Source organism: Alexandromys fortis, unplaced genomic scaffold (assembly GCF_014885135.2).
Source record: "Alexandromys fortis isolate MF-2015 unplaced genomic scaffold, M_Fortis_MF-2015_v1.1 scaffold_4, whole genome shotgun sequence".
Classification (NCBI taxonomy): domain Eukaryota; kingdom Metazoa; phylum Chordata; class Mammalia; order Rodentia; family Cricetidae; genus Alexandromys; species Alexandromys fortis.
Genome location: NW_026067944.1, coordinates 20,544,487 through 20,571,791, shown reverse-complemented (window position 1 = coordinate 20,571,791; position 27,305 = coordinate 20,544,487). Strand labels below are relative to the sequence as shown.

General features: G+C 37.9%; 1 protein-coding gene across 1 annotated transcript in view; it reads right to left on the bottom strand.

Moving 5' to 3' along the window:
• Window positions 1-1,655: 1,655 nt before the first annotated feature.
• Epha6 (EPH receptor A6) overlaps window positions 1,656-27,305 on the bottom strand; it is an 839,925-nt gene continuing 814,275 nt past the window's right edge. The window contains exons 16-18 of the mRNA XM_050149039.1: window positions 13,368-13,561; window positions 3,891-4,040; window positions 1,656-2,135 (exon numbers count right to left, since the gene is read on the bottom strand). Of these exons, the coding sequence (XP_050004996.1) occupies window positions 2,021-2,135; window positions 3,891-4,040; window positions 13,368-13,561 (459 nt within the window). The 3' untranslated portion in view covers window positions 1,656-2,020. The remainder of the gene's footprint in view (window positions 2,136-3,890; window positions 4,041-13,367; window positions 13,562-27,305) is intronic.

The window sequence follows — 27,305 nt, the reverse complement described above, 5'->3', positions numbered from 1 at the left end:
TTATAAAAATAAATATATATGATTAATAAATTTAATCATCTGTTATCATTTAATAGATATTTAAAGACAGATAAATATGGAAATTTTATATTTCTCCTAAATGTATCCAGATTTGTGTAAATGTATTAAGCGAATTGCCGAGAGTCTATGAGTGATGCATGGCCATGCATGAAAATGGCTAGAAAATATTACCAGCTATTTCTGACACACTTGCTTAAAAAGGGATGGAATTCCACTCTTTTCTTTTTCTGTTTAGTCAAGGAATACTTTAAAGACACCCTTTTATCTTTATACATGCTTTTTTTGTTGTTGTTGAAATGAGAAAAATTAAGCTTCAACAGGAGGAGCAAAACCAGGAAGATGAATCAGCGAAAAAAATGTAGAAGGATCTTATATAACAAAAATCTTACAAACAAAACTAAAAGGAAAAGAATGAGGATCCCTAAGTGGAAACAGTTTTATCCTCTCGTAGAATTTCAGCAGGAATTTAGGGATGTGGAGAGGATGCCTTTGTCTCTGACATTGAATAAAAGTTATTTCACTATCTGCATCTTTAGACAATCTGATCTGCATTTTTCTTTCTTCAATAACCAGTTTATTCTTCACTCATCATGATGGTAATTTTTGTGATTTCATGGGAGCAGATAATTTTATAGTTGAGTTTGTTTTAAAAGGAGCACTATTTTGATAAGCTGACAAATTCACTGGAAAAATACATTTGCTTTTTTTTGCTGTAAGCCTCAGAGAAGATTATGACAACACATCTCAGATGTGTTATTTTTATATACTACAATAGACTGCAATTTTCACATTATATATGTGCATATATATATATGCTTAAATGTGAGATCTATTTACATCATGTTTATGGTATCCATACTAATTTCTTAGAAGATTTTGAGAACACCTCAAAGTGTTCATATAACTTATTTTTGTGAACAAAATATTTGAATTGTTAAAGTTGGAAGAACACCAGTTATCCATCAACTAGTTGCGTTTATAACATTGGGGCACTGCAAGCTATCTTAAATTCAGTAAATCATTTCCCATTTAGTCTATGGCTACTATGTTAGAACTTTTATTTAAGAAAAAGGTCACGTTGTGAACAATATACTTTCTCAATGCTTTGATAATTGTTTGTCATACTCGTGAGGATGAATTCAAGGCAACAGCCATAGGTTTACTCCATGTGTCTGTCTATGAAAACTATCAGAGTAATGGACTCACTCTTGGTCTTTCCAAGGGTAATTCTTGTAACATACTAGAGAAATACAGCATAGTTAGTAAAAAATTAGAGGGGGAAAATCCTCTAAACAACCACCTACTATGAAATGTGTAGAACCCTATAAAGTTAATTTAAAAATATAGACAAACCCAGCCTTAGAATATTTAAAAGCACAGTATTTTTGTCCATCTCCCTCCCCAACAATGCCCTTCATACTGTATTCACACCTGTATGACACAAATGCACTACATGGAGTCATTGAGCATTTCTGCAAATCGTTGTAACATCAGGCACCAACAGTTAAGTTATTGAAAATAAAACAATAGTACAACCCGCAGAGTTGAGCGAAGCTATCAAAAAAAGAAGCATGTCAAGTTGGAAGCTACTTGATCACAAAACATGGAAGAATGGTCAACTATTTCTTTCTTATCTATCATCAAACGCTACGTACATCTTTGAAGATGCCACACCTGAACACATTCCTTTAGGTTAAGTCCATGAACACTTCCCAAACATTTCTATACAAAGTTACACATTCATGCTGAGTTATTTATCATTATGTAGTGATAATCTGCAGTGGGCCAGGGTTTCATTTGCAGGCTATTCAGAGAGGACCTGTGTAGCAGGATATTGGAATCCAGGGTGGAAGCATAAACGTAAGGTGTGCAGCCAGAGTCTGAACAGGAGACTGTGGGTTGTGAAGGGATGTCTGGAGAATCAGAAGAATGAGTTGTAGAGGGTATATCTTTCTTTGTAGAAATGCTGAGGCACAAAATACAGGTGTTTATAGTACTTTCATACATGAAACCCCTTCTCCTGTATGTGCATCATATGTAAACGTAAAGTCTGTATGCTGCTGACTATTCGTCTCTGATGTCCAATGAGTATGACTCCAATTCGTCTAATATCACTGAAAGAGTATGAAGAGGGAGAGAAGGGAGAGGAGAGAGAAAGAGCAAGGGATGGGGGAAGAGAAAGAGAAAGATTTTGAGCACATAGTTTTAATAAACAAAAGCATGAGTAAACGAATATGTAGCTATGTTAAATATATGGGAATAAATGTGTTGGTTAATAGTTAAGTAGTCATATAAATAAATAGCAAAATTTTATATTTTCTTTTCCCTTGTTCCATAAAATATTTACAAATTCATTTAATCTCAAATTAAATGATATAAAGAAAAATTCCATATCCAGATAGAATGCTTGCGTTTCTATTAGGCATAAAGCTACTTATAATTGAAGTAATTATATAAATTTGCGACAGTCATAGAAAATGTAGAACATGTAGGGGCATAATATGAGTATGAAAATAACATTAAGCAAAATTTAGCAATTTTGTGGAAATAAATAAGGAGGACACGCACATATTCTACAACCCTACACTAATTTCACTTTTATGCTTAAGAGATACACAAAAAATGAATACAAAAATCATACAATTCTAAAACACTTATATTAATACAAATTTAAAAGACAGTGAGACATATAAGAAAACCCCACATAGTAGCCTAAACTGCTGAACTAGATTTATAGGTGTGAGAACAGATGAATCTCAAATGTTGGGTGGGAGGAAGCCAAGAAAAATACATAGCCTCTTGATGAATTTTAAAATTTATATGAAATATCTAAATTAGATATATACAGACTAATTAACATTAAATACAGGACAATGATGACCTTGGAATGGGAGTAGGAGAGGTGGTAGAATTGGAGTACACACAGAGCTTCAACTGTTTCTATGAATGGATTATCTCATAAACTTGGTGGTGGATACATTGGAATTTGTTACTTCATTCTCTGTACTTATTTGTGCATATATGATAAATAGTTCATAAGTTCAATAACATTTAGTATTTGACTTTAAAAGCTGTCATTATTTTGAACCATATGAACTTGCATAGCTATCTTTTTTTATTTTTTTTATTGAGAATAAGAAAAAAAAAGTTTCCACCTCCTCCNCTCCTCTCCCCCTCCCTCTCTAATCCAAAGAGCAGTCATGGTTCCCTGCCCTGTGGAAAGTCCAAGGTCCTCCCCCCTCCGTCCATGAGGACTGATGAGAAGCCAAGGTCAATGGCAAGGGGTTCTGATCCTACTTCATGTTCCGGCTTGGTGGGAGCCTAGCCAGTTTGGATGTTCACCTTCCTAGGCATAGCTATCTTAAAACAATGGTAATTTAATGGTGCCATCTAATTATTATAATATTTTAATCCACATTTGAACATTTTTATTAGATGTAGATAAAGGATGGTCTTTGAGAGGATGTAAGATGTCTGATCATGATAGTACGTAGAAGGATCTCTACAATGTCATGGTAACACATTAGAGTAAGCAGATTGATCTAATGATGGCAGTAGGAGCTGAATATAAATATATATATGAATAACAATTTACCAAGGCAACAAACACTATGTTGATGTAATTTCTATGATTTTAATAAGATCAGTATGTATCTGGGAAGCATTTACAACAATGTTAAAAATCTATTTGAATTAAATATATTCTTTAAAAGAATAATAGATGAGAGTTTAACTTACAGCTTCCACTGGAATGATAATGACAGAAATCACATACTAGCCTTAGGAATAGTATTCTTGATTTGGATGTGTAAATTTGAAATTCCATGAGCAAAATATCTAATTACAGAAATAAGCCTAGAACTACTTACTCGATGCTCATTCTTGAGATCAGATCAAACGTTGTAAAACCTGCTGCCATGAAGTTACTCTTGTATTGCCCCATCTTTATAGAATCCAACCAGTCACCAACTGTGACGAACAATGGATATTCAGGACCGTCGCCAGGGGATTCTGGCATTCTGCAGGGAAATAAATCATAGCATTTAAAAGCCAGAATGACCAGACTTGATCATTTTTTGAAATATTCTTGTAGCTAATATTTTTCTTCTCCATTTGAATGAATTCTAATTTTCTGTCCTATTCAGCAAGCAAAACCCTTTTTTAAAAAAATCAAATCAGTTATTTCTTTTTGACATTTTCTGCTTTTTGTCACTATGGATATAATACTTGATAGATCTTTAGAAAACCCATTTTTCCTATATTCCTTTTTATTTTTCTCTCTCATGAAATTTGAAGCTTAGTCTACCCACTTTCTTTGCATGGAGAGTTCACCACTTCTGACCTCTTAGGATCCACACCCTTCACCACAAGAAAACTCACAGAATCAACTAACCTGGGCTCATAGGGGCTCACAGAGACTGAACTAACAACCCCTGCAAGGGACTGGACTAGACACTCTGCATGTATGTTACAGTCGTGTAGCTTGGTCCTCTTGGAGGACTCCTAACAGTGGGAACCGGGGCTGTTGTTCCGGTTCTCTCTCTAGCCTTTGGGACTCTACTGCTCATACTGGGTCACCTTGCTCAGCCTTAAATACATGGGGAGGTACTTAATCTTACTGCAACTTGATAATGCCATGTTGTGTTGAGACCAGCACTTTCCATAACTGAAATGGATGAGGGAGGCTTGGAGGGGGGAAACTGAGGAAAGAGGAGGGGGAGGGACTGCAGCTGGTATGCAAAACAATAAGTAAATGGAAAAAAGGAATTCATATCCTTTTACCTGCCCCCACTGTTCTTGTGATGGTTCTCCTTTTAATGATGAATTCATTGATCAAACTTCAAAATAGAACTGAATAGGTTTTTTAAAAGTAAAATCACCATTAAAGGAAACCCATACCTAATATAGAGTACAGCATACACAAGCTCCTACTACATATACAAAAGGAAATTAGGGATCAACTCAGAGGCTTTTTGGCTTTTGTATATGTATTCAGTTCTAGTACATTTCTATAATTCCTGTTCTGGATCTAAGCCATAATGATAATGCTATTTGACTGTGGGCTGTTTCATCTAGTTAATAGCAGAATGATTCACAATTTTACACAAAACAAAAATGAGCCATGCCCCAAATTTGAAAAGCTATCATGGCCATCTAATGACAGATTCTGGACTGCTGCAATGTTTCTTCCAAGTTTCTTAGCTGTATATATGTTAACAAATACTATCAAATAAAAATTCATATATGAAATACTAAATAAGAGCCATCGTGGCAAACAGATTCATCTAGATTTTTGAATGGCAGCATTCCTTAAAATCTCTAATTGTCAAGAATGCCCTCTGAATATGCAAGAGAATTCAAAATAGTTTCTGTATAATTTTCTTGAATTATTTAGTCAGGGTCTATAGCATATCTTTTAAGAAATACTGCTGTACTTCACAACTAACTCTCAAAAGATTAGTATACCCTTATTGCCTATTAGCATAAGTAACCAAGGGTTAGAAAGGTGAGTGTCTTATTTTAGACCAATATGGCTTTAATAAATGGAATTACTGTTAAGAGAGTTTTGTTAAAATGGAAGAAAATTTAAAAAAATAGTTGAATTGATATTTACTTCATTTTATTATGCCTTTTTTATTTTGTTTTTATTTATTTGTTTGAAATAGTATTTCACTATGTGGCTCAGTCTGGCCTCAAACTCTTGATCCTCCTGCCTCAGCCTCTGGAGTTCCAGAATTATAGACCTGTATCTTGAAACCTAGTTCACATTCTTCTTGATGCACGGGGAAAGGCAGATGAGTTTCTTTATCTACACTGAGATGACACTGGTGCAACTCTTGAGATTTTACAATTTTTTGCAACTGGTGAGTGGGAATGTGAATTGCTAACTGTGTCATAACTGTAGAAAACCGATCGAAGAACAAACGCCCCGTACAGCCAGTAAAGGGCTGGAATGTTTCCCCACTGAAAAGCATTCACATTTGCTCCCCAAATCTTGCAATGTCATAATTTTCTTTCTCGCACACACGTTAGTAAACTAGTTAACTTCCTGGCCTTTTCTGCAGCTGCCTTGGCACTTGATTTAGTAAGGTCAGAGGCCCCACATTGTTTACAGTGCCTGTGTGGCAATTTTGATTTCACTTTATCTTATACTGAGGTTGAAAAATGCTGCTCTATTCTGGCTTTCAGAGTTGGCACTATCATCCTCACATGAATTCTCTACATTGCCTAATAAACAATAAATGCCCTTTCTTATCAAATCTGTACAGTGATAAATTCAGTCTATTTTTTTTTTTTGCTGAGATTGTGGAAATTTCTGGTCCTTGGTGATTAGTGGAGTTGCTCACCTGAAACTTCTTCATAGCATATCTAGAAGTTCATATTTTAAAAGTATATATTGTATGCAGGATGCAGCAGTTCTCACCTTAACTTTCAACACTAAGGTATAGTATCAATTTCACATGAAGTTCTCATGTTTCAATGGCTATTCTTTTCTATACTTGGTTAACTCTTATGTCAACATTTGAGTATATTTATATTTCAGAAAGTCATTGAAAGAAAATTTTACTTTGCATTCTTTCAGATTTTCAAGATTTTACATTGCATTCTTTTCAATAGAGCCTATTATTTAACTTGATCACAAATTACCAAGAAAATTTTGAGACTAAAAATTAAAACATGATTTGACTAAAATATCCTAAAGTATAAAATGCTTAAAAACATGTATCTTGCCTCTACTTAATGCTTATGGGTAATGTAGGTATAATATTTTCAGTATGATTCTTAACGGTGTTAGGTTGTAGGCATTAATTTTTGTCAGATTTTATTAATTAATTCTTCTGTTTTTAATTGTTCAGATTATTTAACATGCATAATAAGATTGCTACCTGGTGAAACATACAGGAATTATAATTAATATAATCTCTCTGAATTCTGAGAACCCAGCATGCGGTCCCACAAGAGAGACTGGGTCTCAAAGAAAGCGTCTTCGGTGAGGAAATAATCCAGAGTAAAAACAAACATCACATCACATGCAGCCACGATGCATTGGGAGTGTCTGTCATTATCTCTTCATGGGATCCGTTCCCAGTGCTCCACAATGACAGCAGCACAGCATCTGAGCTGAGCAGAAAACGCCGTGATGTAATGGCTGCTACTGCAGGAAGAAAGAAGCAATGCAAGTATGTGCAGCACCAGAAAATCCAATCTACAGAAATGCCCAAGGATGTAATTCTGGAACTATGATCTTGCTGTATTTCCTTCATCTCTCTATATTGTAGTAGTTATATCTGTCCACAGCCAATGTTCTTTAAGTGGCTGTGCATTTCAGGAGGATGTTTAAGGAGTATATGACTATTTATCTGCTGTTTATCTTTGAGGGGGAGTATGTGCTCAACATATTTGTATTTACTCTGTATTACTCAGAAAAAAAAAAAGAAAGCGACAGGCTGTGATACACCAAAATATTTTAAAGGCCTTTTAGTAAACTTCATCTATGAAGTCTTATTTAGCACAAAGAGAATCTAACTGGAAAAATAAAAATGTACCTTCTTATATTCATATGTTCAGTATAGTGCAGGGCTGAGAAAGATCTGGAGATTTTTCTGTTGTTCTATACTGCAAAGTCTAAGTGAATATGGACTCTGGAGATGATGAACTTTGTTATTAATCTAATAATTATTTCTTGTATTCTTTTGACAAGCAGCCTCCTTGCATCCCCCTTTCCTTTTCTGAGCCATGGGAACATGATAACTAAGGGAAGTAGTAATGAAAGTACCCAGTAGACACAATGATTAGCACACAGCACAGCTCAAAATGTGGCCCTAGTTGCTATTGTTTATAACACAGGATATGTATCTATCAGTATTAATAGGCAGCACTGGAATTGTTCATAGAGTGGTTCATTCAGTTTAGATTTTCTAATGGGTGGGCAGTAACTTCCACTTTCTGACCAATACTTTATATCCTTCCTTCCTTCCTTCCTTCCTTCCTTCCTTCCTTCCTTCCTTCCTTCCTTCCTTCCTTCCTTCCTTCCTTCTTTCCTTTCTTCCTCCATATGTTCATTCCTTCATTCCTTCTTTCCTTCCGTTCACAAAGCTGATTATCGTACAATTTATGCACAGGTTTGACCAGGCAGCTATTTCTGTATGATAAAACACCAATAAAGTGTCATAAACAAAAATCAAAACAAAATGCATTTTCTATGGCTTGTTTATGGACATAAACAATTTTGTAGATGTTGATAATACAGAACCTAGTCAGCACTGGGAAAAATCTTTTGAAAATGGATGGAAAATTGTATATTAAATTGTTGAAGATTATTAATGGAATACAAGATGATAGTGCTATTTGGTCTTAGGTTTCTCATCATTTTCTGAAGCAGAAGCATTACACTGTTGACATGGCTGTATTTCTACCTTCCACATTCACTAGAAAGCAAGTGCTTGAAAGTTCAACCATACAATTGTATGTACTAAGGACGATGGTAGTTAAAGAAATACTCATTTACAAGATCCCTAACTATGGCCAGTGAATAGTGAAAATATTTACAATGTGCTTTGGCTTGAGCAAAACATGACTAATGAGCTCATTGACTATTCTAGACCAGCCCATCTATCTGAGAAATTGCTGCATATCCCCAGATATCATCACTGAATTGATGTTTTAAAAGCACAAAATTGTTTGCCAGTGATTTGCAGCGGGTTTGGAACAGAATTGGAAATGTTTTCTTTACCCACGACCTACTCTTTCCCTTCCTCTTTTTTTTTCTTTTTGCAATACTAAGCATTGAAAGGAGGAACTTGCTTATAGTAAGCAAGCAAGGGTTCTACCACTGAGCTATATACACTAAGCCCAAGGAGTGTTATTTCCTGATTGCATTTTTTGTAGCATTGCCAAAAAATGCAGCTAGCTGACTGCAATCTAGTAGACTTAACAGACATCAGAGCCTGGAGCGCTGGAAAGGATGGACAATAGATGTGCAGGGAGATGTGGTAAGCTGGGGATGGTAGGTAGGGCTTAGTGAAAGGACACCATATGGTAAACAGACCACTTTGTGTTATTAATCTTCAGATAGCCAGACAAATCCCTAGACTTTATAGGATTATACCTGCTTTTAATTGGGAACTACAAGGTTGATCCTGAGTGTTGTGGGAGCAAGAACAAATAGAGGGAAGAAACAGAAGGACAGTCAGGCATTGGTTCAAATGTTCTTCTGCACATAACCCTGATCTCAAGTACCATGGGACAATTACAAATAACTCTTTGAGAGGAAATTATTATAAAGTGATTAATGAGGGTACATTGATATTATATTTATGGAAGGTTTCATGCCTCCATCAAGAAGGTAATTTTGAAAATCTGTTAGCAGTTAGCTGGATTTAATGACATTCTTATATTAATCACTGTGATCTCAGATATGTCCATACTTTTTAAAATAGTGCATTGGGAGCCCTACAGAAATGAGAATATGCCTATGGGGAAATATCAGGCAGAGGGATATCAGCAGAAGATCCGAGTAAGAACTGCTCTTCCCAGTCCTGAAAGCCTTGGCTCAACATCTTTTCTGTAGAAAACACTCAGGAATTTGCAAGGAAAGGCTACCAATGCGATTTATGAAATTTCTAATTTGCTGGCATCAAACTATTAACTGTGGGTTCCATAGCCTTCCTTATTCTCCTTAGTTATCTTAATTTTTCCTCCACTTATTACCATTGCCAAGACAAAGAGCAAAAGTTTCTCAAGTGAATTCTTAAGACAATTAAGGCAATTAAGGGTGAAATAAAAACCATGGGTATATTTTTGATGAAAGAACAATGTCTGTGTTGGTGTAGAAATGAGAGAAACCTGGAGTTGGGGACACTGGAGTAAAGGAGAAGCTAATAATGGCTGTGCATTACCCACTTAGCCTCTTCTGCGCACACATGCACACACACACGCACACAGAGCATACATACTGCATAAATGTGTGGGCTGCATAAATGTGGTCATGAAGAAGCTAGAGCAGGACATCAAATTTTTTATTTTCTGCCATACAGCCTTGAGACAGGATTTCTCACTGAATTGGAAGTTTGCCGTTTTGGTTTGACCAGCTGCCTGGCCAGCAAGCTCCTGAGCTTCTATTATCTCTATCTCTGATGCTGGGGATACATGCACACACAGTCATGCTCAGTTTTTTTTTTAATATGGGTGTTGGGGATTCAAACTCAGATTAATGTTCATGTTTGAAGAGCAAGCACTCTTATGCCATCTCCCCATCTGGCATGTTTTAGAGGCATTCGATCACAAAGGTCATGTTTCCTTAATCCAACATTAATCTGGGACAGGCAAGTGTTCTTGGAACTTGGGAGATGAAGGGGCTTCTCATGTGGAGCCTGTTGTTGTTTTATAAACACAAAACCAACCAGGCCATCTCATTACAATAAAATGTCTCAGTTCTCTGAGATTAGAAACAGAGTGTGTGGATGATAGTGGGAATATGGTTCAAACGGGAGGACAAGGAAATCCAATTCTGGCTCTTGTGATAATAAGAATAAAGATTAGTTTCAGGTATGATACCCTGGGAACTCTGGCTCATTTTGTTTCTCAAACAAAAATATATTAAAACAAAAAGTTCATGTGCCTCTGTCATGAACAAGGAGAGAAAAATCACTCACTAAAATTTCCCTTTCTTTCAGAGAGATTAGGTTTACGAATTGAACCAATCTGACAACTTTATGTGAAGGATGCAACTTCCGACCTGTGTGTGGTGAGACTCTTAGAGAATGACAGTCACTTCATCATGTACCTCGGGCTCTCAATCAGCACCTTGCATCTGCCTTGACCTATCTATCCTTTTTCCATTTCTTTGGTCGTTTTCTGATTTGACATTCTTCCTGAATATTTTATAAATAAGATGATTACTCACAGGGTCAAAATGCAGTTAAGAAAGTGCTGTGTCTGTCTATTACAGATGCTGACTAGAGTCACTTCACAGGTAGATAGCTTTGCTACAGCCACCGGGGAGTCTGTTGGCCCTGGGTCACAAGAAGCCCAGAGGTAATGAGTAATGAGTTGGCTTTAGGGGTGTGATGTGATGTCTTCTTCCATGAAGGTGGACTTATTTTGTAGTATGTTTCAATTAGGATTTTCCCTCAATAGTGAAAGCATGAACACTTTATTTTCAAAAAAAATATTAAAACAAAAGTCAAAAAATATTTTCTCGACTTATGTTGCCTGTAAGAGACTGGTATCTGGAAATCAAAGTTATCGTTATGTATTGAACTTTATTTTGACTTTGTATTTCCTCTTTATTACCTCCTAAATGTTATTAAAAATTGTCCATTTGAGGCTGCTCCTGAACCTGTGTACCTCCCTGCTAAATCCAGCTAAACATTCCTCTTTGTGTTTCCTGAAGCTTTGTGAAGGCTTGGGTATCACATTTTTTTGAAACAGCTTTCTATTTTGGCTTTTTATGATGTAGTTCCACCTGTATTTCCTGCATTACCAGTCGGGCTCTTCTTTTTCAGTCTCTTTTGGTTATTGTTTTCTTGGGATCATGTCTTAAATCTTGATGTTGTAGATAGTAGCCTTCTTTTTCTCTGTTTATTTGCATTTCTTATTTTCTTCATAGGTCATCTATGTTAATTCCTTCAGTTATAATCCATGTGCCGGTCAGTTTCAAATGTTCACCTCAAGCCTAGATCTTTGAGAAGGAATTAGGCTATGCACGAGGGTCTACATGTGGATATACATGCATGGGTGTTAAAACCCACGGAGGTCAGAAGTGGGTCGTATATTCTGAAACTCAAGCTACAGGCAGTTTTGAGCAACCCTGTATAGGTATTGGAAACCGACTAAAGAATAATATGCACTCTTAACTGCTGAACCATCTCTTCAGCTCTGTAACCCAGATCTCTTACTTCAAATTCAGTCTAGAAGTGATGCACCTATGGAATTTCCACTTGACCACCCCAGAGGAATCTGTGACTCAGAATGCCCCCAAATCATCTCATTCATGCTACAAAACTTTTTCCTATTCTACTTTTAGCAAGTTTACCACCAACTCTTTGCACAAAAAAAAAAAAAACATGACAAATATCCACTTCTTTCTTCTTCCATATTTATTCAGTGACCAAGCCACATTAATATTGTTTGTTTGTGTTGCTCCTGATCTCATCTTTATTCTCATTTTATAACTTTGGCCTTGAACTTTTATAGCTCGGATTTCTGAAGCCACACGAGGCGCTGTTTCCCATTGTATGTCTTGTTTTGCATTCATAGTCTAAATCAACAGTCCAGGGGTCTTCCAGAAGTGCAACTGTAATCACGCCATTCTCTTGTTTAAACATCCTTCAGTGACTACCCATTGCCTTTCTAATAAAATCCGACATGTTCTTCTTTTCTGGGCGTTTTGCTCACAGCTTTAGGAAGGCTGGGCTGCTTAGAGGAGATGGACTGCAGCAGTACTTGAATCACTAGCTATTTCATGCTTGGCTTCATTTTGCTGAGGCTGCCAATTAGTGATGTAGAGGTGAACTTTTCGTGATCTGCTGTAAAAAGAGGTCTGCTTCAAACAGCCCTTAAAGAGCCTCGTCTTATTGTTACTAAAACTCTATACTGACTAGAACCTGTGACCCACAGTGATGTGTCTGTGTATCCCGTGGCCATCTTGTGATGCAGGAAGGTATGCCTTGGCTATTTATAATCTAGGCTAAAAGGAGACAGTGATGATATTTTTAAGTGTAATATTTCAGATGGAGATGAGGGTTATTTTTGCTTCCGTTCCTCTCTGCCTTATTGTTCTTCAGAGAGAAGTGAGTAATTTTCTTGGTTGTACTGAAGGTTACAGAATGGTGTATGAGTGCCTACCTTGTTTTGATTTGGGGAGAGGAAAATAACAACAGCAAGGTGTGGATCAGACTAGAGGGGAAAATCCTTACTTCTGGTGATTCACAAATTACCCTGTCTGTTCGCCATTTCAAATAGAGGGATGGAACACGGAATGGAAAGAAAATTAGAGTGGACATACTCAGGCACAAAAATTCTACTCATAAAAATAAAGAGGGATCAGTAAAGAAAGACATAAATATCAAAGATTCACATAAGAGAAATGTAAATAAAGTAATGCAGACAGATTAGATGCAGAGACAAAAGAAGGGGGATTCTTTTTTTCTTGTGAAAATCCATATTTTTCTTCCATGTTAGTAATTTATCTGTTCAGCTGATAAACAAAATAAGGTTTATACAGGGTCAGTGATGAGATAGTTACCAAGGGCAAACTCATTCCCTCTACCTGTTGTTCTTGCCTGTGGCCCAAAAGAAATTATGATTGTCAGGAGAAGAAAGACCTAAATTATGCATCTTACACAAGAATGTCCTCCACCAGCGTGTGAAGGGCACTGGGATTGCGGATCAGTTTGTCAAGGAAGCCGACGATGTCAGTAAATTTTGGCCTGTGGTTTCTTTCTTTCTGCCAGCAATGGAGCATGAGCTGATGTAGAGACGGTGGGCAGCCCATCGGAGCTGGAAGCCTGTAACCTTCTTCAATGGACAAAATAACCTAAATGCAAACATACACAGATCACTCTCTTACTTTGGTGACAAGAGGTGTGTTAAGCAATAGCATCTTTATATGTTAAGCAGTGAAAACCAGAATACCAGCAAGCATGAAAAATACTTAAGATGCCACGCAGGGCCCAAGCAAAGCTAAATATCTAAGTTCTGAACAGGAAGTGCTCGTAACTCAATAGCATCTGCTGCCCCTTCTGGGGAGAAAATGTGCTGTAAGTATACGCTGCTGGTGTACACATAGTTAAGCTATATCTTCACACTCTGAAAAAACAGCTTCTGTGTACATTTGCTGGACTATCTGAAACCCTGATGCCAACATCAGAAAGATTACTTATAATAAAGTCAGTGTGTTTTTTTAAGCCCATTGTTCTCTCTTTGTTGTTTATTTTGGATCTCCTCATTGACTTTGGATTTTTCTTTATTCTGACACTAACCTGGCAGTGAAATAGTTTTGCCATAAGCCCTAAGGTAGTTCATAGTATGAAATGCTAACAGAGGTGAGAATCAAGGCCTAAAAACACAGGAGCATTCATCTGAGTGCCGTCTAGGTTGTCCTCTGGTGAGAGAGTGGCTCTCTCTGTAGGACATGGTACTGACTAGTTGTGTGTGGCCACTGTGTAGCTAGCAATGCTGAGGGATTGAAATTTTGATCTGGATTAATTTTAGTTCACTTAATTTATTTTAAACTCCCACTTCCTGTCTAGCTCTAGATAAAGGAATCCACGTAAGAATTAAGAATGACAAGGGGATGACTGCCTGGTGGTTAGAATCTACCTAAGGCTATGCCACATAGGCCATTTCCTTGTTGAAAGTATTATCTGCCAGCTCCTACCATGAGGAATTTCCTTGAGATGGAAAAAAAATCAATTCTGAATTCATATAGATTAGCTTTTGAAGAACAGATCAAAGGTAGTCATTTGAACCTTCATTCTTACATCATCTATGGGGGAATAATTTTTTAACCAATTTTAAAGCAGGGAAGCTGAGGATCAAACATATTTAAAACAGACATCAATCAAATCCACCCCCTAACAAGAACCAAAATATAAAACTCAATGTTAACCTTGATTTGTTAAGAGTTCTATTGCAGGACCATCTACATGTATTCTATGAAGTTTTTTTTTTTAATACTGACATCTCATTTTAATTTATTCTTAAATTGACACATTTGACAGACTAAAATATTCTAAATATATGTCAGATGCAATTTGTAAAACAGAAGCATTAATATCTCTTTAGGATCCTCTTAATTGCTAACTTTCAACTCTTTCAGTATCAAAGAATTTCTTAGGATATTTTTGTGACCGTAATACTTTGCATGTGTGCATCCAATGTCCTGTGCAGGGGTATGAGGAAGCCAGACATTGACTTCAGCTATCTTCTTCTATCATTGCTTACCTTATGATTTTGAGGCGGGGTCTCGCACTGATTTTGGAGCTTGGCCAGATTAGCTGGCTACTGAGTCCCTGCCATCCAAGTTTTTCTCTTCCATCCCAGTGCTGGGGGTGTTGATATGTTCTTGTCATACTCAACTTCATACATGATGCTGGGGCTCCAAACTCAGGTTCACATGCTTGAGTAGCAGGCATTTTACTCATGGATATTTCTTCCAGTCCCAGAATACTTTAATCTTTATGGATATTAATATTTACTATCTTTTTATGTTACATTATTGAATATTATTGTTTTTCATCTCTCTTTTCTTCCTTCCTTCCTTCCTTCCTTCCTTCCTTCCTTCCTTCCTTCCTTCCTTCCTTCCTTCCTTCCTTCCTTCCTTCCTGACTGCTTTTGGTACCAAATGGTCTTGAGATAAAGTCACTTTGTTGCATGTTTTAGTGAAATACAAATGGATAAAAATGCTTGAAATCAATCAAAACTACTGTGAATGGTTTCTGGAAGTAATTATAAGAATAGGACAGAATGATTTAGAGAACAATTTTGAGGTTGTTCCCTGGGAGCATGAGAGCCAATTTGCCATAGTTATGTGAGGATAAATGCATAAAATAAGACATTGGCAAGTGAGGTCATATTGGGAGGAAAAGGTTGCCTTTATTGAACACTTTCTATTTGCTTGGTCCTTATACTTTTTTGTTTACTTCCTAAAATTACCCAGTATGGTGGTTACTATTATCACTACTTTTTAACATCATAAAAAGAGAGGCAGGGAGACTTGCCTAGATTCACATGTTATTATGCAGCAGAATTAGGACCTGTATTTAATCCTCGTGACTTCCAGATGTCTTCTCTGCTATTCCTTAGATACTGGTTTTGATTTTCATGATAGAATATTTTCCTGTTAAATTTTATACCATGAAGAAAACATTAATACTGCTTACCATGTTACCCTTTGTTGTTACACATGTTAATCTGTTTTCAGTGTTTTTATCTGGGCGCTAAACTTAGTATTCTCAGTTAATTAAAAAATACTTTGTAGTCTATAAAATGTAATGTTTAATTAACTGAGCCATTATTTCTGAATGTTTCTGAATTTCTTGTTTGTTTATTTGTTTTGATTTTTCTGACACAGGGTTTCTCTGTGTAACAGCTCTAGCTATCCTGGAGCTAACTTTGTAGAACAGGGTGGCTTCAAACTCACAGAGATCCACCTACCTCTGCCTCCCAAGTGCTGGGATTAAAGGCATACAGCACTACTACCCAGTTATGTTTCTGAGTCTTATGCATACCTCTACTATTGCATCTATTACTTTTATTTTATTTCTTTTTCTATTGCTTTTTCCTCAGGCTATGTATACACAAATGCAGGAATTACACCTCTGGATTTTTCATTCTTTTCACTTAGAATAGCGTCAGACGTAGTAGTAAATGCTAATGATATAAACAGAAATTATTGAAACACTTTTGATTTGTCTTGATAGAGGAACACACTTGTTTTAAAATTTGGAATATCTAACTATTTCAAATAGACTCTGGGGAAAGCATGATAGCATTTGAAGTCCTGAAGAATGCAAGAGTAATTTACAAAAAATGTCATCAACTGACACTACCCCAAATCTTATTGTTTTCTTAGACCATTCAGGTGACAGTCCTTAAGAAAGAACTTTATTATATTCATCGTTTGATTGTGATCTTCCTCTTGCCCCTCGAGAGACCTATATTTTCCCAAGACTCTTCTAGAGAACCCAAGGAAATGGTTAACAATAAAAACTCAGACACACCGCTTGACATCTATCAGGCAGTGAACTCCCTCAGTGTTGATGCTTTTTCTCTAAGAGAAAAGACTGTGGTATTGCTGTATGGAAATTTTGCCTTTACGTGTGCAGCAGAGTGTCAGTTCCTACATAGCTGTCTCTGGGGCAATCGGAGGATAGGAGTCCCATAATTCTCCTTCCTGCTGACCTCTTGGTCTTTTAAGTTTTCTCTGTTCTTTAACACATCAGCTTATGAAATTTATTTTGAAATCCTGGCACAAGACAGCTGTCTAACCTGAACGGAATCCGTCTTGTAGAACAACAGCAATGGCAGTACAACAATGGTGACGGCAGGAGAGCACCCAGCTAATTATCGAGAGCTCTTGAGTCCCATTTCCAAAATCCTATTACCAATGATGCGCGCTTGTTATTTTTGTCTTTGTGTCAGACCTATGGAGGAGCTACAGTTCTTATCATCATTTTATAGCTCAGACACCTAATCACAGAAAAGAAGAGACTCACGTAAAGTTGCTCATACATCTAAAAACTCTAACTTCAAAAGCAGCCTGAAACTAGATGCACAAAAGTATATTCCTAATGGATATTTGATATTTTTCACCCAAACAGATATCACTTATCTATTATATATCACTTATATAATCACTTAAAGTGTCCTGTTTGTAATTCTAGTATGATTAATATCTGTGATTCAGAAGTGTGTAATCTAGTGAAGGGGACAAATGCCTGTGAGTATGACAAGTGTCATCTAAAACAGAAGTCTGTGGGAGCACCAGTAGTACCTAGCCCAGCCGTAGGATGGCTGCTCGGGGGCGGTGAACATACAGGCTGTGTGGAAGCTTGCAGGGCCAAGTGGGGACTCATAGCAAATGCCACCTATAGTAGATTTGTGTGGATGGAAAAGTCTTAAAAAAATCTAAAACTGCATAAGAGATAAAATATTTATCTCTTACATCATTAGTGCTTTTGTATATTATAAACTTAAACTTTCACTTTTCACTAATTATATTTTAATTGATACATATTTATTGTACATGGTATTGGGTTTCATGAAGTCAAGTGCATATTAATGTATCTAATGTACTTTGAGAATATTATTAACATGATCCCTACCCTTCTTACCTGCCCCATACCCTCTCATTACCACCTTTTACTCTCCCTAGACAGTTTAACTTCTACTTTCAAGTCATGTATGCATATGTGAATTTATACATACACACATATGTATATATGCATATGCAAATCTGGAATCCACAAATAAAAGGCAACATGCTATATCTGTCTTTCTGAGGCTGACTAATTTGATTAAGATAATTATCTTCAGTCATATCCATTTTTTCTGAAATGGAGATCACCTTTTTCTTTATGGTTGAAAAATATACCACATTTTCTTTATATACTCACCTGTTGATGGATACCTAGGTTTGGTTCCACACCTTAGCTACTGTAACTAGTGATGCAACAAATATTGATACTTGCAAATTTAGACTTTCAACAAAGAAGAAAACAGTTTTAGCAAGTGAATGATATTAGATCTTTGCTTTTAAAAAAGTTCACTGTGGAAAGTCTAAAGGAGATTGTCAGTGGATGCGAGAGATAATAGTAATTCCTAAGTTTTGGGCTTGGTGAAGGACTTAGGAAGAAAAGTAGTTTGGGGACTTGAGTGACAATGAATCTGGTGTGTTTGTATATGTGTATCTGTGTTATATGTGTATGAACTTGTGAATGTGTGTGTATGTGTGTGTGTGCATACTTAGGGAGGCCGGGTCAATGTCATTATCTTTCTAAATTGATCTCCACCTTATTTTGTGAGACATGGTCTCTCACTGAGCCTAGTGCTCACCAATGCACTGAGACTTTCTGACCAGCTATTTCATGAGGTCTTCCTGTCTTGGCTTTCCTAGGACTGGGTTACAGATGTGTGTTGACACATTTGGCTTTCTACCTAGGTGCTGGAGTTCTGAATTCGGGCCTTTATGTTTATATGGAAAGTACTTTACTGACTGAGGCACATCTCTGGCCCATTTGTCCAGTTTTCATCAGCTCTTGGGTTTCAGATTTAACACACACACACACACACACATGCACAGACACACACATGCACACACATACAATATTTGAGAACTTATTCTATGCCAAGTCATCAGCTGGGAACACAGTTTACCTCATTTAAAGATACACGTGTACATTATCCATGCTGTAGGTAAGAATACTGAAGATAAACAAATTGGTAGGTAAGTCAATATCAATCAAAAATAGACTTATGTCATCCTCACCCCAGCCTTCTCTACTCACAGAACTAGAGGAGATATTCTCTTCTGCCACTTGAGCCATTTCCCCGACTTATTTGCCAAGTTTAGCCCCCGAGTCCTCTTTGTTGTGTTCTTCTTGTGTGATCCCAGCTATCATGGTACTTGTCTTCCAAAGGCTTCCACGTCTGGAGCCCTAGGGCAATTTTCTCCCTAGATATCAATATTTATTACTTCTGTTGTACATCACTTCATCTTGGATCTCAGACTTCACCTCAGATCTGCTCAGTCTAGCCCTTTGCTTTGGTCATTAGGAAACAGCTGCAGTCTCTCAGCTGGTTTAAATGAACTCCTCAAAATCTGCTCATCTCTTCCCAGCACTGTCATGCATGAAGCCTTGTCAAGTCAAGCAATGGAGCTGCAATTTTCAGCTCTGTGACTTCTGAAAACTATGTTTTAGGGGTAGCTTGAGGGAAAGCCATTTTAAACTCTGTGCTGTCCTGGCCAGGTGAGGGGCCAGGCCAGCTTTGCACAGCTCTTGGACATCCACGTGGCCAGACCAAGAATAACCGAATGGCCTTTGGTGGTAACATGGGCCAAGGACATTGACCCTGACCACTGTTGCTGCATGGCCACAGACCCAGAAATGCCCGCAATGATAGACATCATGGTACCAGACATCACCAAGGCCTCTGATGGCTTTGCAGGCCTCTCGTCAGTCAGGCTGTTCCTCTCTAGCCTCACATCTCCAGAGCTGCCTCTCTTCACATTGCTCAAGCTGTTCTGCTTTTCTTTCTTTCCCACTTTTCTCCCACACACTTGCTCATCATAATGGTGCCTGCTCTGCTCCCACCTCACAGTGGCAGTAGATGGGAGCTCTCTACTTTATAGGTACTGCAAGTGGTACTGAATAGACTCAGCCGGTTGTATTTATGTACTTGAAAGTATAGAACAATGAAAGAAGAGAAAGCCAGGACTTGGAGAGGGAGTGAGGTATGTGTGGGAGGCATGGGAAGAGCTGGAGTAAGAAAAGGGAATAGAGGAAAATGATGTAATTATTTTTTAATAAAGAAAAGTAAAGGAAAGTCGCTTCTGGGACCAGAAGTAAGTGATGCCTTTTCTGTACTTTATATTACCTTGTAACAGTGACAATAAAGAAACATTGAAGACCTTGACATCCGCAAACAGGGCTGTGCTACTGATAAAGAAATAATAACCCAGGTGTGCCTGCAATTGGACATTTTGCACCAGAAGCTACGTCTGCAGACAGTCTGAAGTTGAAGGAACTTTGCTAACTACCTAAATTTAGGGCTCCCCTGCATTTAGTAGAGAGCTCCGGATGTCACCATATGGAAACTAGAGAGCAGACTGGGATGGAGGATATGCCTTGTTAACAAAATAGAGGAAGATTTGGGCAAAAACACAAATTTTTTACTTGCCAGTTTCCTTATTGTGGTTTACCCTGCTTTTAGAAATATACAGATTAAGTCCCAAACTAATTTATTTGAATTTTTTTTTTTAAAGAGGACAAGTTCTCAAATCCCAAGTCTCCCTTGGGGGGAAAAGTAAACTTTTCTTCTTCCGAACCTTATTTTGAATTCAGAAGCATATCGGGCAACTTTTAATATTACAGTTCCTTGGCCCACAAAAACCATTTAAAGAAAAAGTGGCTGAGCACAGACGGAAAGGAGACTTTAAAGTAAACTCTGTGTCAATGACCCCAGGGAACAAAAATAAAAATTCTGACAACCAAAAATGGCAAATACATTTCTTTTGAGTAGAAATCAGAAGTGTAGCTGATTCTGCATGTGTGTGTGTAAAGACACTGTAGATGCTGTAGGATATCTAGTTTTCTGATCATGTAGTTATAAAATAAAAACTATATTTTTTTCTTAAAACTTCCATGGTTGTGGTAACAAGTTACTGGGTTCCTCTACTTACTTTACTGACTGAATTGTTTAGCAATGATGAGTCATTGAGGTTTTTTTTTTTTTTTTTTTTTTTTTTTTTTTTTTTTTTTTTTTTTTTTTTTTTTTTTTTTTTTTTTTTTTTTGCATTCCCTATTATTCTTGTTTCTGAAGCAGGCATCCATCCTGCAGGTACAATTAGTGTTCATTTAGTTAAAATGGTGTCTATCAACCAAATGCCCGTGCACCAAGAGTGTGAATTACCGAAAAGCTGAGAAAACGAAGACCATTTTGAAAATTGCTTCAGTAGAATATATATTCAAATCAAGGCAAAAATCCCCTCTGTAAAATGGAAGGTTGAAATAATAGGAATGGGTTTTTAGCAATTTACTGTATCTTACACAGGTCATTACACAGAGACCATTACATAACACAGTCGAGTTTGGAAAATCTAATCAGAGAAAAAAATTGAAATGGACTGGACTGCTCGAGTCATAAAACCACACTGCATGTCTAGGAAAGTGAGTTCTGGCCATCCCCCAGTCTTGGCTGTGGTGCTGACCCTTAGCTGAGAAGGGTTATAGAATGAGGAGGGCAATCAGGAAATACAGGAAACATACTTCTTTCTTCAATTTCTGAAAGATGTTTTACACCACACCACTTCCAAAAATAAAGACCTGGAAGATGCCTCCCATGTCCCCCCATCTAGTGAGCAGTGTACATCAGAAAGTCACGTACAGGGAAAGTCATTATTATCACACAAAAAGCTTTTCTAAAGTGAGGAGGACAAACCCAACCACGGCGGTAGCATTATGCTTCTTGTGGCCTCAAGTGATGCGTCCGTGTTCCCTGATGTCTTTCCTCTGAGGAAAACAGATGAGTTTCGTGGCAAAGCCTAAGTGATAGCTCACCCAGGAGGCTTCTGCTGCTCTGCGTCAAGGCTTTTCTTCTTAGTCTGGCAGTCAGATCATTATTGCTCCCGAAGCCGCTTCTCATTTAAACGAAGCAGGCCTTTTCCCCACCTACTGACTCTGTGGGTTTGGTTATTTCCTGCTGTTCATATTTTGGTCCCCTTCCCCCAGTCCCGTGAAGCTCATTACCTGGTACAAGCGTGAAGAAATGTGGTGCCCTTGGTGCCATCTTTGGAGCCTTGCTCACCCACAATGGATTCTCATTATGTAGTAAATTACAATGATTTTGGATTTGGCTCAAAATAACACACATTACCTTGACCTACCTTACGAAAATGGAAGATAAACTTCACATGCTTTAATGCAGCTAGACATCCCCCCCCCCACCTTCAATCTACCTGAGAAATGTTTCAGGCGATGGGATAGTTCTGCCATTCATGAAAATTTGACTAAATTGTTTGTAAGAAACGTAGCAACAAGAGAGAACATTTCATAAAATTTTAACATCGAGGTCCAAAAAGCCTCAAGGAGGCTTTCCATTTCTCAACAGCGATAGGTCAGCCTGCATCCCGCTGCAAGCAGGGAGGAATGCAAACACTTCTGTGTAATGGGGTAGCATGCATAATTAACGATGCTTTGGCCTCATTAGGTAGAGCTGTGGTGGAATGTGGACTCCTTGGAATCCTGAACGTCTGCTTTACAGATTAGCAGCAAAAGCAGGCACTCTGGATTAAGCAGTGACATAAAATTCAATTTCATGGCTCCCCAATAACCTGGGTCGATCACTGGTCCTTTCTAAGCTCCACTTCTCTTACTTAGAAATGGGGACAATAATGGCATCCACCCAAGAGAATTACCTTGAAGTTTCAATGAGCTAATCATCTAAAGTTGTTGTTTTCTGTTCGCCTTCTCTTCAGCACCCTGATTTCTAGTTTTAAGTAGGAAATTTTGTTGCTTTAAACACAAGGTTCATATTGACAGGTAAAGATTCAGTCTTCTCATGTTTTCTTTTTTTTTTTTTTATCATGTATACAACATTCTGCATGCATATATGCCTGCATGCCAGAAGAGGGTGCCAGATCTCATTACAGATGGTTGTGAGCCATCACATGGTTGCTGGGAATTGAACTCAAGACCTCTGGAAGAGCAGCCAGTGCTCTTAACCACTGAGCCATCTCTCCAGTCCCCTTCTCATGTTTTAAATTATTGTTTGTTTTAAATATTTATCCTGTTATCACAATGTTCTTCATGTATTTGTGGTTTGATATCTTAATGGACCAATAAAGTTCGATACTTAAAATACATAAAAAAATCTGTGTCTAACAAAAATAGGTGATTTCTATCAAATCCATAAAATCCAGGCTTTTACTACTCATGATAGATTTGTATGTAGCAGGTGGTATATATGAGTTATCTTTTGTTTCTTCAATGTCTAGAGCTGGTTATTTTGAACTCCAAGAAATGCTATACCAGAAAGCTTAATCTGCTTGCCCAAGTGTTCAGTCAGCCATGGGCCTTGGATTGTAACTCCGAACTTCCTAGCTATTTTATTAGTAGTTCTTATGTGGAGGTAATTTTGTCCTCCACCTCTAACAAGTCACTAACCATAGACTTTTTGTTGTTGTTGTTCTTATTTCAGTAGGGGATTGCTACTGGAATCTAGTATGTAGAGGCTTGTACTGCTGGTAAGCATCAACCCCAGTGTTCAGAACAGACCCCCACCACAAGTACTGATGCTGCTGATGTCGGGAGACCCTGCAGGTCTACTAGTCTTTTCAATTTGTCCTGTTATTAGCTTGGAATACAACTCCCACCCTGGCTACAAGAAAATTATCTCTAAGCATTGTAGCTGACTATGATTGATTGATTGCCTTACTCACTTATTTACTGTAGTTATTTTCAGGGGAGCTTTGCAAGTGATCAGATCCTGTATGAGACTATCCTCTTTCTGAGGATCTATCAAATTAAAACATATCTCAGATCACTCTTACCTCAAGCCAAGAAGTCACTTTCTCAGTATCACCATCTAAAATCAACATTTTATCCTGTAATATCTCACATCAGGTATGTGGCTAGTCACTGCCTCACTGTGGTTGACAATGGAGCACATTTGGAAACAGAAGAGTAAGACCTGCCAGGGGAGTCCATGTTCACCTAAGCTAGAAGCAAAAGTGATGTAGGAATCCCCTCTGTGTACTGTGATTACCATTAATGAATAAAGAAACTGCTTTGGACCTATAGCAAAACAGAACTTAAGTAGGCAGGGAAAGCTAGGCTGAAAGCTGGAGGAAAGAAGGCAGCATCAGAGAGATGACATGGAGCTGCCAGAGTCAGACATGCAGAAACTTTACTGGTAAACCTCTGCAACATGGCGTTACACAGATTAATAGATGTGTGTTAGCCAATAAGAAGCTAGAGCTAATGGGCCAAGCAGTGTTTCAATTAATACAGTTTCTGTGTGATTATTTTGGGTCTAAGCTAGCTGGGTGGCTAGAAACCAACAAGCGGCCCTCCTTACAACACAAAAGTGCCATTGAGTTAACTAGGACTACAGGTATCAATTTAGAAGGAGTAACATGGCCAGTACTATCTCTGTTACTTCATCATGGAGAACGAGAAAAGGTCGGATATGATTGATAGTGCCATTTTCTGGTCCTTTTCAGTGACCAGAGCTAGAGTACCTTGGCTCCTGATCACGAGGGCATGGGGATTGGTAGGTACATACACTTAGAGTTATACAGTTCAAGATTTGATGCATCACACCACAAAACTATGGGGGATGAGGTTTTTGAGTCCCATTACTCATTTTGCCTCCATTATCTTCCCCAGGACATGATATCCAGAAATCTTGTGCCGCTGCTGTATTGGGCATTTTCCTTTCTGTGATAGTCATTGTGAGCCATGCCTTATCCATTGGGCCTAGAGAATAAATGCAGGTTAAATGTGAAAAAAAAATCACAAAAACCCTATTAACATTTGGTGTCTCACAAAAGCGAGGCTACAATAATGTTGTTCTTGACAAATATCTCAAAGGGATGAACAGAAATGAAACTAAACAACAAACAGAAAAACATCATACATTGTCTAGCTGCACAACTACTTTCAACTTGGAATCCTCCTCTCATTCCATCTGACTATAGGAAAATTTGCAATCACAGTGCTCCATCACCTTGGAATGGAGAAGGTTGGCATGGTTAACCACTGCACTCACTTCCCTGAGGGAGCTTTAGGTTGGGGTTGAACAGAGGCCTTACAAAGCTAGCCAGAGTCTTCGCTAACATTGGATTGCCTTCAGAATTTGAGTAAGGTTTCATTATATTACTCCTTCTAGGCTGGAATCCTGAGCTCCAGAGTACAAGACAGCAGAGAATGGAGTAATTCGAGAGAAACTCTAGAAACTCAGGCCAACCCTAAACCCTGCATGCACAGATTCAATGTGCTACGCGACCCGCTGTTTTGTGATTTTTTTAAAAAAATCTTTTGTTCAAGACAGCTTGTGTCAGGTTTCTTCCATTAATAATCAGAAAGCGTAGTTTGCATGATTTCTGGGTATATTTGAAATCACTATATTGTAGTCATACAATATTTTATTACATTAAAAAAAGGTACAGCATATGCCCTTGGTATAGGTCATTCTAACTGGTCTGGGTATAGGATTTGTATTAGGACTTCATCTCTACACCAAAACAATGGATACCCCAAGTGAGAAATATGTCCCGTTCATTCTTTTGTGTTTATGGAATATAGTGAGAATTCCATCCAGGTGCATTCCATCCAGGAGAATTCCATCCAGTCAGCACAATTAACAGCCCCGTCTCTGCAACTACTTGTCATTTCTTGGCTCTGGGTATCTTCAAAGTGCTTTCATCTAGTTCTTTACAAAATATGTAGTCAAGCTGGGCATGATGGCACACACCTTCAGTCCCAGCCTTCGGGAGGAAGAGGCATGCAGATCTCTGAGTTTGATGGCCTCCTGGTCTACAGAGTTAGTCCAAGAACAGCTACAGGGCTACACAGATAAATTCTTTTTTTAAAAAACCAAACCAAACCAAACAAACCCCTCAAACCCAAAGTACATAATCACCAGTTTCTTAGGTGTGCTAAATAGAACATTAGCCCTTGTTTATCTGACCTGCTTGTGTTTGGGTACTCGGAACTTGCTGCTTGATGTTCTCGCATGTACTGTTTAGCTCTTCTTCCTAGAGTCTAGCTAAGTTTCACTCCACTCATTAACACTGCGTGATCTTCTTTCACTTTCTTGTGTGGGAGAGAGCTCATCACCTGTCTTACTGCTTCTTGTTTATTTCATTTAACACAGTGGAGGATTGATTTTCCTTTTCCTCATCCTTGGCCCACATGCACACCTGGCCTGGTGATTGACACATGTTTAATAAATGCTTGCTGAATGGCTCAGCATCTGGCACTAGCTATTATATTTTGTTATTTTTTTATGGGATAGTTCTATGCATTCTGCCTTTTTTTTTCCCTCATTTCCCTTCCCTCATGTACAATTCCACTGACCTTTGGGAAACACATTATATTATTCACTAACACAGATTCTGCAGACTCAGAATTGTTCATTGTAATAAAATACACCATAGTCTGCAGAATAGAAAAACTATTTCCTAAAAACTGTCTGAAATTTCCTAAGCTCATTAACAATCATAAAACACTGTAACGTTCAATTTGAACTGTGCCCACAGCTCTGTAAAACTCACCAAAATGCGGTAAAAGCATATAGAATATTGAAACAGAACAACATAGTTGGGACTTTTATTTCCTGTCTCATCACTTTTCTTAGGAAGTAGCTTGGTTGGAAATGGTCAAATGTGAAATTATATCTTGGCCCAATGAATAAGGACTGCAGAACAAGAAGGGAACGGACAACACTTGCACAGAGTAGTCAGGAAATTCTGACTAAGCTAATTCTTCTTCTAAATGGAAATTCTGGCTATGGGGTCCATCACAGATATGATAACTTTCAATATGTTTTGCTAAACAGAATTCCAGCTCCCATTCCTGTAGCAGCAGATGGAATTCATGGAACACATAAAAGACTTTAGCTCACTCTGCTATCATCTGGTAATGTGTTGATCTAAAGGCTTCAAGATTCGTCTCCCCATCTCTAGCCCCACTTTTCCCTTCCCTCGTCTCAGATTCTTCCTTGAGTTTTCTTTTGTCGCCCACAAGGACAGTAAAGCCACAGTGACTGAGACCCCAGTTTGGTTTTGTGGGGAGAAAAGTTCATCCTGACGACGAGAACAAAAAGTGGGCTCCGTGTCAGGAGGTGATTCCTGGCTGTAGGATTTTCTCCTGTTCCAGATAGAATCCAGGCAGCCAAATGAGGCTTAATAAACAAAATCACTCTCTAAACTGTCATCTTGGAGGCTGATCATCAAGATCTATGGCCTGAACTGCTGGGTGAACTGTTGGTATGATCCAGGCAGCGAGAGGCTGACAACAGGGTCTGGACTACTCTAGGCAACAATTAAGAACAAT